General features: G+C 52.0%; 1 protein-coding gene across 10 annotated transcripts in view; it reads right to left on the bottom strand.

Moving 5' to 3' along the window:
- Nucleotides 1–18891, bottom strand: part of AIFM3 (apoptosis inducing factor mitochondria associated 3) — a 53761-nt gene that overhangs the window by 25879 nt on the left and 8991 nt on the right. For 4 of the 10 annotated variants that reach the window (XM_037375247.1, XM_037375248.1, XM_037375249.1 and 1 more), the window contains exons 2-5: nucleotides 15851–15973; nucleotides 7606–7819; nucleotides 3043–3152; nucleotides 1042–1151 (exon numbers count right to left, since the gene is read on the bottom strand). In XM_037375247.1, the coding sequence (XP_037231144.1) occupies nucleotides 1042–1151; nucleotides 3043–3152; nucleotides 7606–7819; nucleotides 15851–15881 (465 nt within the window). In that variant the 5' untranslated portion in view covers nucleotides 15882–15973. The other 6 variants (XM_037375244.1, XM_037375245.1, XM_037375251.1 and 3 more) reach the window with 5 other exon arrangements.

The following is an 18891-nucleotide window of genomic DNA, read 5'->3' as shown; positions in this document are numbered from 1 at the left end:
GTGGGTGGCAAGGGGAGCTGCAGGGGAGGAAGGACAGCTGGGTAAGGTGCTGCTCTCCACTGGCCACCCCAGCATCTGCTAGGAAAATGTGTGCTCCACACCTTCAAAGACATGCTTATTCCAGTGCAAACAGCCATTTTGCAGATGGCATCAAGCTGAGCGGTGCAGCTGATACTCTAGAGAAGGGATGCCGTCCAGGGGGACCCGGGCAGGCTGGAGAAGTGGGCCCCTGCGAACCTCAAAAAGTTCAAGTAGGCCAAGCACAAGGTCCTGCACCTGGGCCAGGGCACTCACCAGTATCAATACAGGCTGGGGGATGAAGGGACTCGAGAGCAGCCCTGCTGAGAAGGACTTGGGGGTACTGGTGGATGAAAAGCCAGACATGACCCGGCAGGGTTTGCTGGCAGCCCAGAAAACCACCCGTGTCCTGGGCTGCATCCCCAGCAGCGTGGCCAGCAGGGCGAGGGAGGGGATGCTGCCCCTCTGCTCTGCTCCCGTGAGACCCCACCTGCAGCGCTGCGCCCAGCTCTGGGGTCCCCAACATCAGAAGGGCAGGAGTGAGTGCAGAGGTGGGACACATATCAGGGGGCTGGAGCCCCCCTCCTGTGGGGACAGGCTGAGAGCTGGGGCAGTTCAGCCTGGGGAAGAGAAGGCTGCGGGGAGACCTTAGAGCAGCCTGCCAGTGCCCGACGGGGGCTTACAAGAAAGCTGGAGAGACATTTTAGTAGGGCCTGTAGCAATAGGACAAAGGGCAACCGTTTTAAACTAAAAGAGGGGAGATTTAGATTGGACATAAGGAAGAAATGTTTTATAATGAGGGTGGTAAGACACTGGATCAGGTTGCCCAGAGAAGCTGTGGGTGCCCCATCCCTGGCAGTGTCCAAGGCCAGGCTGGACGGGGCTGGGAGCAGCCTGGGCTGGTGAAAGATGTCCCTGCCCATGGCTGGGGGTTGGACTAGGAGATCTTTAAAGGTCCCTTACAACACAAGCCATGCTGTGATTCTGTGATTTCCTCTGCTGCTTCAAGAACAAAGTTCTCACCTGGAACCTGGGTAAGCTGTCCAAGCCAGGAAAGTCCTCTATGTCACCTGTGCCGATGTTGAAGCAAGCTCCATGCCAGGGACAGCGGACTCTTCCTTTGGACAAAACCCCTACAGTGAACATGGCAGAGCAGAGTTGGTTTTGCCCTACAGTTGCCCTCCACCCTTGCCTGCAGCCCACTGAGATCAAGCTGCCATGACCTGACCAGGCAGGTGATGGTGACGGTGGGCTTCTTGGCTTCTTCACAATCTGAGCGAGGCTGACCTCCTGAAGGCTGCAGGTTGCTGCCCAGAGCCTCTTGCAGCAGCCAGCAGGAGCTGTGCCGCTCCACACAGAGCCACCTCAAAGTTCGAACTCTGTGAGCATGCCCCCGTGGCACTCCTTCTTCACCCAGAGGTGTCACTTCTCCTACAGGACACATGGCAGCTGTTGTGGGCCTGGATGGTCAACAGCATCTTGGCTACTTGATGTGGAGTTCTCTTAACTTGCACATGGGATGGTCCAGCCATTTGGGACAGAGGGTAAACAGTTACCAACTGGGGTTTGCTCCCATCCTGCATGACGGATCCCATCTAAAATGTCCTCGCTGACAGTGCCCTTCCAGTGCCTCTGAGCACAGCTCCAAAGCTGCCTGCTCTGCCTGGGATATAATCTTGCTCCCCAGCAGGGCCTGGGGCTGCAGTCCCCAGGGTCTCGTAGTCACTTCCACAAGCCCCAGTAGCACCCCGAGCAAGCAATGCCTCAAGCAGAGCATGACTAATTTAGAGCAAGTGTGTTTCAGACCTGATCCTGTCACAGCAAGGAGTCGGGAAAGCGTGGGGCATGCCCAAAGCCATGAGTTCACTCCTTGCAAGTGTTTGCTCAGAGGCTGCTACCTTGGACTTTGGCTTTCCCTGCCTGAAGGAGCTGGCTCACACCACCAGGGCAGAGTGAACAGCTGCAATTCAGTCATGCCAGGCCGGTCCTGAGCTTCTGCCTTCACTTGCTGAGGCACAGCAGTGCTGCATCTCATCACCCACCACACGTGGGGACACAGGGGCAGCCCCTGCACTTACCTCTGCAGCAAAGCCTGTATTCCCCAGTGAGATCCCTGCGGGCGGCCAGTCTCAGGGGTGCACCCACAGGTCTCTTAAAGGCAGGCAGGTTCTTGCCTCTGTGGCCACTGAAGCAGCATGGGGCTCTTCTGCCCTGCTCAGCAGGCTGCTAGCCCCAGGCAAGGGGCAGAGAGCATGGCTGGCTGCACCCAGCACTGCGGGCCAGCAGCGGCCAGAGCATACTCAGCAGGATGCTCTGCTGTCTTCTCCAGGATCCCACCTCCAGCAAAGTGCCAAGATAGGAAACCACTGTACCTCATCCCACTTCAATCAGTAACACCAGCAACACTTCTTTTTGCTACTGAAAGGATCCCATCAGCCCAAAGAGCTTCTCCTTCCCCCACAAACAGGATTTTGATTTGAAAGGAGCTGTGGTTTTGTGGGTTTGTGGGTTTTTTGAAGACTGAGTGGCCTGAAAAATCATAAGGTGATTTCCTTTCCCCTCCCTGCCCCCGCTTTAAGACTTTTTTTTTAATTCCTTTGTGGCTGGGAACTGATAAACAGAACAATATGAAAAGCCCCATAAAACCAGGCTTTGCATGGGGACAGCAAGCTGCAGCTGCTTCATGCCACCCAACACAAGTTCAGCTCCAGCTGAGGAATGAAGCAGAGCCGAATTCAATGGTGCCTATGCTGTTTTGTTCTTCAAACTCACCCAAAGAAGTCCCGGCCCTGTGACCAGCAGTGGCAAGCTGGGGTCACCAGCAAACCAGACACGCAGCAAAGCACTCCCAGGAGCACCCCCAGCTTTCTGCCCATGCCTTCCCCCAAGGAACATGCCAAGATGATGCTGAGTGTGCAACCTGGCACTGCCCCATGCCCCACAGCACAGCTGGATGAACACCGAGCTGTCTTTTGCCAACACTGATACCCTCGGTTAGTCTCCTAGGATGTGATGCAGACTGACCTTTGACCAACGGAGCCCCATAGTGGGGACACTTGTGTCCCACGGCGTGGAACTCACCACTCTCCTTGATGAGCAGAGCCTTCCCACAGCCCAGGTCCACTTCCCGCATCCTGGGGAGGAGGAGCAAGGAAAACACATGGCAGAGCACCTTCCTGGCAGCAAACACTGCACACTTGTCCTGCACCCCCGCTCTGGTCCCACCAGGCTCCCCCTCCTTCAACTTGCTCACCACTGGCTCCAGGTGACTTACAGGTTTGGGACACTCCTGCCACCAAGCCAGCTTTGGAGGTGGCTCTAATGGTCCCAGCTTGAGGCACATCCAAGCTGGGCCACTGATGGCAGCTTCTTCATCCATCCCTGTGACAAGAGGTGGCCCAAACCAACTCCTCAGCTGCTCAGGAGGCAGCTGGTTATTTCCACCCAGGTCCAGGGGGTCAGAATAAATCCTTTCAGCATGTAGAAGGAGCACCTACCCGTGACCTTGCTGTTTCCCTCAGCTGTTTTTGCAGAGTAAAGCTCACACAGGGACCTGCCCGCCTGCTCCAGGCTGCTGGCCCCAGCCCTGCATCACAGAGGGGCTTTGCCTCCCTGCCACTGCTGGCACTCAGCCCTGCATTTGCCTAGAAGCCAACTTAACCCTTGAGCCGTTCCCCTGGAGAGATTCAGGTGCTCTTTGAAAGACCGAAGCTGCTTGTGTGGTACCCTGGACAAAAGCATGATTAGCACAGCAGGAATCCTTTGCACACAAAGCTTTGAAATTTTTAGGCTCTCCAGGTCACAACTCCCCAGCTGCAGTCACCTGGTCCTTGACTGGCCAAGCCAGTCTTGAGGTCCTGAGGCACCAGCCAGCCCTGTCCTGGCCAAAAGCATCTCCTTGCCGATCATGCACCTTGTCTGCATCCCCATCTGCTAAATGAGTGATTAATGATGCCATTAGTACTGGAAAGCAGCATTTTAGAAAATCCTTCCTAACTCCCTTGGCTTGGCTGAGAGCAGATCTGCAGCCTTCCGGCTCAGCAGGGTTGTGCTGAGAGATACACACCCCTGCACTGGCTGCAGTGTGGGTGCAGCATCCCAAATTTTCCCACATCCCACCCATTCCCATGGGTGCATTTTCCCACAGCAGCTGGCTGCCCAGGTCTCCCCGGGAATGGCGTGCAGCCTCCCCAGTGCTCAGTGGCACACAGCCAGCTGTGCCCCCTTGCTCTGCTTGCTGCAGGCTGGCCTGGCACAGGTTTTGCAATGCAAAAACGTGCTTTTATTTGCAAGAGTTTCGAAGCCCTGCAGACCATATACAGAACTGGCGTTTAGGCAGTTGCATTACACTGGGCAGTTGCACTATCCACTGAAATAAGTCTTTCAACCATTCATCATTTCCAAGAGGGTGCCCGCATTGCCCCTCTCTGCAGAGTGTGGAGATTAGAATGCAAGAGGCTTCAGTGCTGAGACCCCCACTCCTCCACCTGCCCAGATCTTTGCCAAGGGGATTTCTGCAGATTTCCAACCATAGGGGCACTGCAGGCTGCTCAGGCATTGTTGAGTGAGCCTGATGTTGCTCTGCACTGAGCAGATGTTTACTCTCTGCTCTTTCACTATGCCTCCACCAGATCTTCATCCCAACATGTCCTGTCCACACCTCCTTTTCTCCCCAATCAGGTGCTCTCTTTCCAGCCAACAGCCCAGATACACCCTGTGCAATCCATGACCCAATGCAGTTAGCAGCAGCTGCTTCCTTACAATAGAGCCTTCCAGCTAACCATGGAGGAAAGTAGAGAGACAAATGAGCCCTGGTTTTGCAGGGAGCTGGGTGCAGAGCACAGAGCTGCTGTTGCATGGAAAGTTCCCCTCTACCAGCCAGAAAGCATGTCCCTGCACAATTTGATGTTTATCTGGAAATCCTGGTTGTTCCCATTGCATGAAGTGGACCATCTCTACAGCAAACCTGGCATGTTGCATCTTGTGTACCAAATACACCACTGTGCACACAGCAAACCCCACACGCTCAAGAAAGCTACTGAGCATGTGTGATCCCTGAATGCTGTTCATGCACAATAGGTCCCAGGGTCTGAGAAGAATGGCACTCACCTTGCATGCTCATTGCTCTTTAGGACAGATCAACTCTATCCCTATAGAGACACCTGTCCCACTCGCTGCATCACAGCAACACAGCTGAGACCAGGGCTTAGTCCACCAGCATCCCTGTAACACCTCCAGACCCACCCTGGGCAAGATTTCGTGCGGGCGCCTGCTCCACCTGCATCAACTGTCTCACTAGAGTAAGGTCAAATGCTCAATTTCCTTGCTACCTCAGGTGAAAACAGCAGCAGAGCTTGCAATGCCTGCCCCTGGGAGCTGTTTTGTCCCAGTAAATTGGCAGCCCCACACCCAAGTGATGCAGCTCCGCTCCCTCCCGGTGTAGGACACTTGGCACTTGGAGGTTCTTCCATCAGCACAAAGGGAATAGAGCAGTACAAGTCCTACTGCATTCCTCAGCTGTGCAGCACTTCAGGTTAAATGACAACCATAACTCTATGGGAAGATAAGATAAGTGGAAGAGTTTACAACTTACCCAAGGAACTGTGTGATCTGAGAGAGTCAAAAACAAGACCTGATGTCTTCAAGGCAGCACACAGCCACCTGCAAGGCTCCCAATCCCACACTCGCTCCACAGCAAGCAAGAGGATGATTTATGCTGCACTGCTCCCCACTGAGCTATTTACTCAGTTGGGAATTTGTCCTGTTGCCCCACTCCACTCCCCACTTCAGAAGCACCAGCTAGAATTCAGCTCTGGCCTGCAAAAGACCTTTGCTCAGGAGCTGAGGGAGCGCTGGGGCTGTTTTCTGTCTGCAGCTCATTGACCTCCCCCAGTTAGCCTGCTGGGAGGCTGGCTGGGTACAGCAGCACCAGAGCTTATCTTCCATTATCTATTACTGGTTCTGCTGAGACCATCTTGGTACCAGAAGGATAGAAAGGGTGGGCAGAAAGAGTACCTTGTGCTTGCAGACTCCACTAACACAACGTGGAAGTGCCCAAACTCTTGTGCCAGTGGCCTGCACTGCTGCTGTGTCCACGCACATCTGTGCCCAGCACACTCCTTGAGAGAAGCATCCTAGAAAATCCCTCTGGGTATCAGAGTGAGAAGGGACTCCTTTGGTCTGGCACATTGCTTACATGAGCCACAGGCCCTTCTCACAGCACCTCTCTTTTCAGCTAGACTTAGCCTGCCAGAAAAAAAGTTATTCTCAACTTAAAATGTCTAGTGATGGCAAGTCCATTGCCATACTCGGTAGCATGTTTCAGTAGCTGAATGCACACATGGTTGAAGCATGAGGTCAGTTTCCAGACCAATGCCAGTTTCTAGCCCTGGCTTTAGCTGAGGAACTCCCTGCCACAGCCACCTGCAGCCAGGTATGTTCTCACAGACTGCAGCGAGATCCCTCCTCACCTTCCTCATGACCAGCAGAGCTCTTTGGATCTTTCCATCTACTATATTGCATGCTTTCCAGTCAATGTATCTACCGCAGCCCTAATTTTCCAACATCCTTCTTGCGCTGGGGCACTGAAGCAGAGCACACTCTTCTAGTAACATCTCAAACACGAAGTCAGCAGAAGCTGCCTCCAGGAACACTTAGTGTTCAGCCATGACACTGGAGGAGGACCCTTCTTGTGCAACCAGTATTTCCCAGCATCGTCTCCCCTTTCTACTTCACTCCAGCTTCAAGGCCACTGCCTGTGCTCTGTCTCAGGTTCCCTCTTCCCCAGCCTTGCTGCTGCTGCTCACTGCGCAGGAGGTAGTGGGTTGCCCATCATCTCCTAGAAGCCCCCCTGCAGCCACTGTGCTTGCCTTCCAATCCAGTGCATCTCTACTGACTCCTCACCCCCATCTCTCACTGGAGGAGGCCATCTGCCTCCAGGTCCTGAAGTCCCCCCAGCACTACTCTGAGCTGCAGCAGAGCTTGCAGCATCAGCCACATCTCATCATGTGAAGATTTAATTCAGCAATCTGGTGCATCCTTTTGTAGAACGGTCTAACACAAAAATTCCCATCACAATGAAAAAACTTTTAAATCAGAGTAGCGAAACTGTATACAGCTGAAGTGTGTTGCAGTTAGCAAAAAATTTGGAAAACTGCATCCCTGGTGAAAGAGCAAATTGAAAGAGAAGAACTCAGCTAGAAGAGCAAGGCACTGCAGAAGAGGCTTACCACACTATCTGCCCCATCAGCTCCACCCATGCACTACTAAAACTACTAAGGCTATAAATTCATAAAAAATTGTCGGGGTTGTCTAATGCAAGCTGAGTAGAGCCTGTTGAGAAATTCTGCCACACAACGTCACATTTTTCTAAGATGAGTCCCAGGGCAGACTGTGCAGGGAACAGCAGACCTTCTGGTAAAAAAACAGTTGTCACTTGTCCATGAAGCAATTTTTAAAGATTAAAAACAAATTAATATTTTATTAAGTTAAATTCTCCTCTCCAGAAACTCTGAAGAATAAGATATGGGGTTTGGTTTAGGTTATAAGGTCTCTCAAGTTTCACCTGCAAAAATTTTAGGCACTTACTGTCCATTTTCCAGGTCCTTCACATGGCACACAGACGCTTCCACCACATCCTTTGGGTTGTGGTAGGGATTGCTAGCAATGGGATGCTCTTCAAGATGATAATGCCGGGCAGTTCCATTGACTTTGTAGATCAGGGGGCTGGCTTTCCCGTTGGGCGACATCTCCTCCTTGCTTCTCTCCTTCTCGGGTATCACAACTTCAATTTTCACTTCAACTGCAGGAACAGAGAAATCTTCATTAAAATGAAGCTGGAGCTGTTGCTGCCATTCTGCCTCTCCCTCGTTCCCTGGACTTTGAAAGGGGCTGACAGACATCAGAAGAGACATTTTTTGTTGGCTTGCTGGGGAAGATAAAAAACACTTAATATGAAACTTGGCTTAATTATCTGAGCCCATTATTGCACTGTTCTTTCTCCATTGGGCATCTCTGCATGATGTACATACTCTTGCAAGCAGACCTTAGTCATCAGTGAAAAAGAACCCCTCAGTCACAGTTGCTGTCCTGTTTAGTGGAAAACAGCTTCAGAACATCTAGATGTGAGGCATGCCAAGGCCTCCAGGACTCAGGCAGACTTCAAAAAACCCAGTAATGGTTTGTAGATAACATTAACTGAAAGAGAAGGCCAACACTGCACGGTGTATAAAGCTGCTACATTAGATGAAAGACGGATTACATGAAGACCAATTAATATGGAACTAGAAATATCCAAAATTCTTTCGGCATGAGGTTTTCAGCCTAAAGTGAATCTTCCATGTTGAGAAAAGCAAGGATTGTCCATTTTACCTAGGTGTACACCACTGAACAGGTTTAACAATGAAAGCATCCCTGGCCTGGGGACCACGGGACCCAGGGACACACAGGAGCTGCTTGTGCCAGCACAGTGCATCCCCCGACCATCAGAGGGGACATCGGAGCCAGTGGGTCCCCCCGCCCCACTGCCACCATGGGTGCTGTCATGGGGCAGTGATGGAGCAAGGTAGCCCCCAGCCCAGCACATCCAGGGCGCTGCCCCACCATGTGTCCCCCTGCTCCTCCTGCCTCAACTGGGATGTGTCGCCAGTCCTGTCCTCCCCATGCAGAGACGGAGGGGGAACACAGGGGCTCTCCTTGGCCACCTGAAGATGTTCCTCTGAGCCCCCCGAAGGGCAGCACTCACCCAGCCTCGCCGTGCACCCACACCCCCACCCACCGCACCATGCCCAGGGGGAGCAGGCTGGACACAAGAGCACCAGAGGAAGCCAGCGATGATCTTTCACATCATAAAGTGGAAAACACCACTTTAGCTCCTAGGGATTTCATGAAAGTAAAGCCATTAATATTTATAATAAGCTCCAGGAGAGTTCTGTAGCAAGCCAGGGTGTAAGTGCCAGAGACTGAATAAGTATTTCAAGCAAATGGGAGATTGCCGAGATCTCCCCACCTTATAAATGTCATGAACAGGAAAAGCTGTGCAGAAGATAAAAATAAAAGCTCACAACCTAAATAGGCTAAGGAAAGGCAAAGAGAGGGGAACAATGTGCCCCGGAAGAGCGGGATGAGCCATGCAGCAAGAGAAGGGTGCTGGGTCTTCCCAGCTTCACCTGTTGCCACACACCTTTTATTGACAGTCCATTGAGAGGAGGACAGAAGAAGAGGTCAGGGGGACAGCTGTTCATTTAGGAAGGGAGAAAAGCAAGTGGCCATGGTCATGCAGGCACTGGAGGCAGGCAGTTGTTTCAGGGGTCCTGCGAGTTCCTGCTTTTTGTGCCAGCTCAGCAGAGCAGGGGACGGGGTGGCTTTTTGCCAAAGTGCCAAATCCTCAGACTCACCAGGAGCAGAATTTACCATGGGCTCGGACAGACAGATCCAGTAAAGCAATTTGCTATGTATCCATGCTGAATCAACATAAAATGTGACCTTCTGTTGCATTATTGCAGCTGCCAGCTGCAGGAATTACTGCAAACTAATAGGCCCAGCACCCTGCATTAAAAAATAATAAAGTTGCCATGAGCAAATTTGTTACTGGAGCTCTACAGAAGCAGCCCAGCTCCCTGCAGGTACCCAGCAAAGAGGCTGCTTTCTGTAAGCAGTTTTCCTATGGCATTTGGAAAAGCAGACATGGATTTTCCAAGGACAGAGTTAGGAAATGTTAATTTATGCCAGTCCCTGCGAAATACAAAGAAACAGGAGGATTGTTTCATACAATTATGCAGTCAATCGACATTTATCTGGAGCAAACGCTGCTGCACATCCTTGCATGCAGACCCCGGCGCTGGGCAATGTGCTGCTGCCGCTGCTGACGTGGTGCAGGACGAGCCCAGGCTGGCACTGGCAAAGCTGGCAGCTCCAAGCCCTGATGGTGACACTGATGCCGGTGAATTCACCCTGCAGGGAACAACCCACATCTCCCACTTGGCCCAATGCCCCAGAGCTCTGTTTTCCAAACTGCATTTGGGTCAGGTGGGCACCTGGAGTGCTGGCTGATCCACGGGTGTATGAACCTGAGGAGATGAAGATAGAAATTTAACTCTGAGCTCTTTAGTTCTTTCTCGGTCAGAAAAACATATGCAAAAAGCAGCAGGTCTCTGGCACCAGTGTGTGCCAGCATGCCCAGCCGTCCCCACTCAGCACTCACCAACACTGCTGGACAAACGTCCAGAGGAACAGAAAAAGGTATAAAATCTTCCCCCTCTCCTGTGTCGGGCCCCACACTTCACCCCTTGCCTCTGTGGGGGGCAATTCCCATTCACTTCTCCCCAGCCCTTTAATCCCCCCTTCTCCTCCTCCTCCTTCCCCTCCTCCTCCTCACCACCCCCTCCAGCCCTGCATGAGGTGTCCCTCTGGCCAGAGACCTGCATTCCCAAAGGATGATCCCTCCAAGAATCCAGGGCTCAGAGGCACCTGAGCTGATCCAGCAAACTGTTTCAATTCTCATCAGGGAAAATGACATTTAAATGAAATATTTATAAACCCAAGTTTAATTCTGAAATCCGATTGGCACAGTGTGGCTGGGTCCAGCACACTCCATCCCTTTGACAGTCATTTTCTCTAACTGCTAGAAAAGGTTCCTGACCTTAGAGCAAACTGGAAAGTTTTAGGCACATGCCTACTAATCTGTGCGGTGGCTAACTCCTCGGGCACTGGCCAAGGCCACCACTGTCACACAGCAGCACTGCCCTGGCCATGGCTGGTGGGAACAAGGGTGATGGTTGTAGCTTCCACAGCAGAACAACCGCTGTGCTCTGAGCACATATATGTATGCATCTATAGACAGATATAGATGATGATATAAAGATGGAGATAAGAGATAGATATGCCTGCTTGCCCTGTGCGACCAACATCACTTACATACATTAGCTCTGGGGCCCCAAAATAAGAAGGACACGGACCTGTTGGAGCAGGGCCAGAAGTGGGACACACATCAGGGGGCTGGAGCCCCCCTCCTGTGGGGACAGGCTGAGAGCTGGGGCGGTTCAGCCTGGGGAAGAGAAGGCTGCGGGGAGACCTTAGAGCAGCCTGCCAGTGCCTGACGGGGGCTTACAAGAAAGCTGGAGAGACTTTTTGCAAGGAAACATAAGGATAGGACAAGGGGGAAAGACTTCGAACTGAAGAGAGTAGATTTAGATGAGATATCAGGAAGAAATTCTCCACTGTGAGGGTGGCAAGGTGCTGGGACAGGCAGCCCAGGGCAGCTGTGGGTGCCCCATCCCTGGCTGGGCTCAAGGCCAGGCTGGACGGGGCTGGGGGCACCCTGGGCTGGGGGGGGGAGGTGTCCCTGCCCAGGGCAGGGGGGTTTGAAACTTCATGGTCTTTAAGGCCCCTTCCAACCCAAGCCATTCCATGATTTTATGATATATGTGTATGTATGTGGTTTTGTGTGTTCATGTACATTTTTAATATACATGTATTTTTTCTCTATTTATATACACAAATACATATGTATGAAGGACCAGGAGGTCAGGGCTGGAAGTATTTTATAAGAATATAAAAAAAAAAAGCAGATGAAAGAGTTGAACATTACCAGGTGCTGATAGCACACATCCACGTACACCTCAGCACTGCCAGCTCTTAGTGTTCAAAAATCCTAACTCAGCTCCCCAAAATCATAGAACTGCTAAAATACAGACTCTTGACAAGACTATACATTTTGACCCTTTTTTTTTTTTCTCCCAGGTTTTTAGCCTTTAGGTTGGAGCACTGCCAGGACTCCTACATGCATACCCAGGGACTGTGTCCCAGCCCCACTTATCAGTTTGGCTCAGGTTAATTTTTCACACCGTGGTAATGATGCTCTTGTGCTTTGCCTCATGTCATTAACCCCTGGCAGTCAGTCATTAACACCCCATTACACCTCCTGTAAATTTATTCCTTCTCCATCACTATTCACAGCACTGTGGGACAAGTCAAAGCCCCTGCCTGCTTTTAGACAGGTACCTGAGACACGAGGCTGGAAATGTTGACATCAACCCCTGGGCAGGGTGCTGGCAGGTGGAGGGTGGCTGGGCTGCAGTGCAGGGCCATGCTCATTATTTTAAAAGATTAGGGCAATTAAATGACCCAAGGCTTCTTTACCACAGGATTAGGTTCCCAGTATGGCTCAGTGCCCTTCCAGAGGCTAAATTTAAACTATGGGTTTCAGGCCATTTAAAGTATAATACTTAAAATGGTAGAAACAAGGAAAATACTAAGTTAATATGGCAGTGCAGGAGAAGAGAGAATTGGCATGAGCCAAGAGCTAGCCTGAATCTGGGGAAATCTGGGTAAGATGAAGACACCTGGCCACAGGAGCTGGGCTGGCGGAGAGGAGAGCTTCTCCAACCACAAAGTCCTGCGATGCCTCAGGGTTTGCTGCACAGGGGCTGCAGGCATAGGGCAAATGAACACTGAGGGCAGGGAACAGCCTTGTACTGGCTGTACAGTGCTGACAGTTCCAAGAGCAGTGGAAACCAGAAAAGCATCAAGGGTGGCAATGATGGAGGATGATGGGTTCACCATACCCTGCTGGTGAGCACAGCCAGAAGGCCTGGTTTACCCCATCAGGGATTATTTCCCTGCAGGCAGCACTAAGTAAATCGACTGCTGCAGGACATGTCCTGGGGTCTCGCTCTGCCCTGCCGGAGCTGCACTCTCCAGGCACCACCCAGGCTCGCCCATGCTGCCTCATAACTGCAGACCTCCATGACAACTACTTTAGGTGGTCTCAAAGAGACACCAAACCATTTCCATTAAAGATGACAAGAGCTAATGACAAAATCGCTGCATCAAACGTGCCCAGCTCTACCCTCCTTCTCCAGATGCCCCATTCAGCAAATGCCACGCTCCCACAAACCAGGAGGTAGGACTTGCCAGCCAAGCCTGGGGGCACCCTCAGAGCCAAGCTCGGAAGGACACACAGCCCATGGCACCCCCTTCAGCAGTGAGCAGCATCCCTGCAAAGGGGACACAGGGTGCTCAGAGCCAAATGCACCCACTGCGCAAGGGCAAAGCTCACCCACAGACATGCCGTCCTGTGCCCGAGCTGCTGCCCTGCCCCACCATCAAGCACTGAGCACAGCTGAGAGTGCAAAGAAAGATAATCACAACTTTATAGGTTTTGCAAGCTGCTCTCCCACGCTTGGTGCAGAGATGGTGCTGCTGCAGCTCACACCAAGCAGTCACTGGTGGTTCCCTTTCCCCATCATCCTGACCTGGCTGCTGCTCCTGGAGAGCGTGCTGGGATCCCACACAGACTGCCAGCTGGCAGCTCATCGCATATGCATCATGCACCAGGAGAAAAAAATTATGCGGAGATTGAGAACTGGGCCTTCAGAAGAGGATCCAGCATCACAGGACTGCAGCACTAGAGATAACAGACAATCACTTCACTGCTTGAACGTAAGTTCTTAATTAAACTCTTAAATATCAGAACGGGGTTGGGCATTGCAGCAGCAGCCAGACTTCAGGGCTGGTCTCCGGTACAACCAGCACAGTTATTTACTGTTGCAGGACTCCAGTCCCCAAAGCTCTTGTAGAGGGGATCTGCTCATCAGAAGGCTTTCCTGGCACACAGCAATGCATGTGCAACGTCAAGGTTATCTGGAGAAATGCTGAGGGTGCTCGGGAGGACTGAGGGTCTCTCTTGCATATAAGATGATGGAGCAGATAAGGACCTTGTTTGTATACATCTTTCAAAAGTGTCTAAACAAATTCTATTGACTTCAAGCTGCATGTAAAGACTCCCTTCATTTTGAAACAGCACTGATGGAGAAAATAGCTCTGTTTTGTCCCTGCACGATTTTTTTCTCATTCATAGAGAGGATAGGTGTATTCTTCAAAACAGGAAAGTCCACTATTTAGCTCTGATGGTGCACAGCTCCCACAAGAAATGGGAATGACAAATGCCATAAAAAGACTGTGAAACCTCTTTGCCAGAACAATTGGTACCTGCAAATGCATCTGTTTATGTCACTGCATTTGCAGGGTTTATAACCACTGAGATGAAACACCACAGTCAGTGATGTGCTAACCAGGGGCTGAGGAAAGGCTTGTCAAAAGCCTTTGAAGACTGCTAATCAAAACCAGAGCTGAAGAGAGAGTGCTACATTGCAGGATGGCATTTTCAGTCATTTGGCCTTGCTATGCAAATGCAACTCTACATCTGCAGTTCAGGAAATACGCCTGCAGAGCGTTTTTATTCCTCCACCAGTCCAAGATTAAACACAATTCTGCTGATGGTATACAAAATAAAGTGGAACTGCCAGCAGAGTTTGTTACAAGTTTAGTCAACAAAGACATTTAATCCTGGATGCATTTTCACTCCTTAAACATTTCAAGGAAGGATATAAACAGCGTGGGTTTTCACAAAAGAAAACTTGCAGTTCACAGCGTTCAATGCCGTATCACCCTGGCACTGCAATGACCTGTAAAATAATCCAGTACAGGTCAAGGGCAGAAAACCACCTTTATTTCTTCTTTGTGCCTTGCAAAGCAAAGACAGAGGACCTCACTCAGTGGATGCTCTGTGGGTCACCGACAGGACTTGTATGTCCCCTCTGACCTTTCAGGTCCCTCAACCTGAAATCCCCATTGCCTGAGGCAATGAAGATAAATTGCCAATAAAAGGTCCCCAAAAGACATTTTTCCACCTAGCTGTGGATGCTGACTGATCCGATAGATCAGCACGACTATCTGATTCCCCTTGCCCGTGGGCACGAGCAGGGAACAAGGCCAGGGTCATACCCCAGCTCCCTGCTTGATGCCCAAAACATGCCGCAGGATGGCAGCTCCTGGAAGGCAGTTCAGCAGCACCGACTGCACCAGCCCCTCGTGCACCAGCACTGGGCCCTGGGGACTAGGGCTGGGGCGATGCGGGTGCTGCCGGCTATGGCGAGTGGTGCCTGCTCGCACCCACGCAGCCGGCAGGAGCTCAGGACAAGGCTTAACATGGACACTTTCACACCAGACCTCCCTCCATCAACCGGTTTGCCTGTGCAGCCCCTTCCTCTCCTCTGCGCACCCACCCTTGCCAAAGGCAAAGCGCAGGGAGCCTGCCCAGCCCAGCTGTGGTGGGAGCGCACAGGGCTGGGGGAGCATCCTTGATGGTCAGGGGCCAGCAGCTGCTTTCCCCACCGGAGGCAGCACGCGTGGACGAGCTTCATGAAGGAAATAAAATCCAGAGAGTGGAGTGGCCCCAGGACCGGACCTGGGTGGTGGGGCTGTGTCAGACCAAGCAGTAGGTGGTCTTGCTCCTGCCCTGGTCGTTCCCTTCTGGCAGGGACCAAGTTAAGTGCTGGCCAGCGAGTGGCAAAGCCGCAGCAGTAAGGAAGGTGCTGGAGCTGTGCAGACCTGACATGGGGCGCCATGGGAGCAGTTCTGCTGGGAGGGAGCAGTTCTGCTGGGAGGGGGCAGTTCTGCTGGGAGGGGGCAGTTCTGCTGGGAGGGGGCAGTTCTGCTGGGAGGGGGGGGGGCATGAGAAGACGGGACGGGAAAGAACCGGTAGCGTGTGTTCGGCTGGGGCTGTGGGGTGCAGGCTGGGATCACCTCCCACCCGCCCCCCCGGCACCGCAGCCCCCCGCCTCTCCTTCCCCCCCCCCCCTCATTCCCTCCCCCCCCCCTCCCCTACGCAGCCCCGCACAACTCCCTGCCTGGGAGCGAGAGCGCCGGGGACTCTGGGGGGATTAACGGGCCGGTAATCCTCCCTGCGGGAGCCCAGCATTAACATTCCCGCTCTGACCTACTTCTCCCCCCGGGGGCGGCGGGGGGGGGGGCTCGGCACCGGGCGCATCACCTGGTTTGGGCTTGGAGAAGCATCCTCCCATGGCGCCGGGGCGGGCGGGGGGCGGCGGGCAGGTCAGCGGGGGCACATCCCGGCGTGGCACCCCCGCCGCGGGCTCCAGGCGTCGTTGGCGACCTGCGCCGGGCAGAAACAGCTCGGTGAGAGGCGGGCGGGGGGCGGGGGGGCGCCGCGGGGCGGGGGGAGGCGGCGGGCAGCGGCGCGCGCCGGCGGGGGTTGGGGGGGGTAAGGCCCGCCGGGCCCCTCGCACCCCCCGGTAACACCGAGGGGAAAACGTGACGCTGGGGTAACCGTGCTCGGGAGGCGCTGGTAAATGCAGTTGTGAAGTTTATAAACGCAATCGGCCTTTCAGAGTTTAAAATGACAGAAACCCTCCTGTCATTCGTGTTCGGACCCTCGTAACTTCCCAGCGCCCTGCCTTTGGGAATGGAATCTGAGCACACAGGTCACGGCCCAAATGTGACGATTAAACTGTAAATACATTTCAGTCAGGTTTTTTGCTTCTATTATTGGGTGATGGAAAAAAAGAAACCTACTGTATTGCGCAGTCCTGCAAGTTCCCCCTTTCCAGTGATGCTCATTCCTGCAGAAACCCCATTCGATTTGGAACAATTACTGATTTGAGAAAGGGTTTTGTCAGGCCGTTTTGTACCAAAATGCAATTTTTTTATACTATTAAGACAAGATTCTTTTATGTTTAAGTGGGACAGGCAAACGGTCCACTTCAAACCGTTTATCTCATAAGCTTTGACCAGTAGTGCTCTCCGCTTTGGCACAGACCAAGAATTAGGATAAACCTTTTTGGTTATATTCCTTGACTGAAAACTGCAAAGATTCATACAACACAACTGGCAACAAAATAGAATGTTTAATTAATTTTACCCATTCATACTTGTACTCGAATCAATTTACTATGGTTTTGTCGTATATTTTTCACAAAGCCTTCTGATCTGGGCAGGAAGTTAAAACCGTTTCCAAAGGATATTTTAACACAGGCAAAGTAGGCTTTTCTGCAGCTTAGAAAGTGCCTCAAGATCTTTCTGATGAGAAGGAAAAACAACTGCCAGCAAGCAGACACCAGACACTGCAGTTCCTCCCATTTACTTAAGCACCAATGCAAAGCATCTGGACACATCCCTGTTTTCAACTACATCCCTCCAAAACATACACAGTCCTTCCCACACACCTTCAGCCTCCCCTTCTGCTGCATATGGCATGACCTGCACCAAGTCCCAGGTGAATCGCAGGATCACCTTCAAAGCCTGAAGCATGTGGAATAAGTACCCCAGGCTACAGAGGAACAGGAGAGTGGTGCCTCACCACATCTTGTAAACCAGACACCTGCCATTTGATAATGGGCACTGAGGGGTACCAGCCTGGGACAGACAATACAGTAAGAGGACAACAAACCACACAGGCTTGCCTGCAGACTACAAGGAGTGATGAGATGTGTGTGGAGCTGCCAAACAAGCTTATTTGCAAAGGGGGAAAATTAAATGCAGCAGGGAAGAGCCAAGAACTCTTCTCACGAGAGCATCCAAGGAAAGCAGCACGCCAAAATTTAGGCAAGAGCAAATGCAAAAAAAATGCCATGTAAGAAGGTGCACAAATGCAGACGGAGATTTAGGAGCGCAGGGGGAAAACGGAGCAGAGGAGTCACATGCAGTAACTGCTGTATGGCCCTTTGCCAAAACTGGCAGGAAGAAAAACAGCTTTGTATCAGAAAAACAGAATCTCAAGCCATTGATGTGTCAGTGATACAGGACAATAATTTAGTGTAAAACATACAATAAAAAAACATGCAAAGACTGGCAAAAAGGGAGATGGGAGGTGAGAGCCAAAAAGGAGCAGGTGGGGGAGGGGGGATGAGTTGGAGGGCACATCCAGGAAATTCTCAGCCTCAAGCCAAAAGGAAAGGTAAACCTGCACCTGTGTAAGTCCATACTAAAATCAGGTGCCGCTGTGAGAGGAACGTGCCAATGAGACAGCATGAGCCACACAAAGGAGAGTGAAGAGTAAGTTGAAATGTCACCTACACAGGGGCTGGGCTTTCTTCTGGAAGGCAACCAGCCTGCTCTGAGGTCCACGATAGCCCAGGAGCCAACCAAAGCCCCTGCTAAGCTGCAGCAGCCGTTGGCAGTGGGTTTCCTGCAGCAGAACGTGAACGCTGTGCCAGCAGGATGGGGCTATGCTTCAGGCAGGCAGTGCCCAAGCAGCGCTGGAGCAAGCCCTGGGGATGCTGCACACGTAGGGGAGGCACAGCAAGGACCCCTAACTACCTGGGCAGGCAGTGTGGTAGATGGCAGAAGGGCTGCTCCCAAATGCGCCTCACCAGAGGATGCCTAGATCTTCTCCAGACCCCCCAGAGATGCTCATGTGCAGTCCGATGGCCCTGGGACTGGTTTCCAGCTGGTCTGGCTGGTTTTACAAGGGACTCTGGAGGGATGCCAAAGCTCCCTCCCTGAGATGCCTTTGCTTTGTTTGGACCTTGAAGATGGCAATCTGAAGCCATTCCCTCAGGCCCACTTCGCATCTCTTACTTTCCCCACTGATGGTCCCCCTGGGCCTTCAAGCAGCCACCAACAAAGAGTGCGTCAAAGCTTCATACAAAAAAATCCCAAACCAACATGAATCCCTTACAACCTAGCAGGTTAATCTATCAACAATAGAAGAATTAATGCTAAAATGACTAACTAGGTAGCCCACTCCCTCTCGGGCACAAGCTTACATCCAAACATTATTAACAGACGAACTAACGTCCGAACTCCAACAAGACCAAACATTCCAATAGACCCTGTTAACCTAACCCAAGTGTGCCCACCAGAAAGATTTAAATCTGTAAAAGGAACTTAGCAAGTACAAGGCCCGACTGTTTACCAAAAACATAGCCTTCAGCCTAACAAGTATTGAAGGTGATGCCTGCCCAGTGTGCTCCTACAGACTGAGCCACCCACAACCCCCTAGAGCAGGTCAGAGCAGAGCAGAGCATGGTGGACAGTTTCTGGGTGTCCCTCCTCTGCTCCTGGAGTTAACCA

Source organism: Falco rusticolus, chromosome 1, assembly GCF_015220075.1.
Source record: "Falco rusticolus isolate bFalRus1 chromosome 1, bFalRus1.pri, whole genome shotgun sequence".
In the NCBI taxonomy this organism is placed as follows: domain Eukaryota; kingdom Metazoa; phylum Chordata; class Aves; order Falconiformes; family Falconidae; genus Falco; species Falco rusticolus.
The sequence above is the reverse complement of the archived record's forward strand: the minus strand, read 5'-3'. Positions and strand labels throughout refer to the sequence as shown.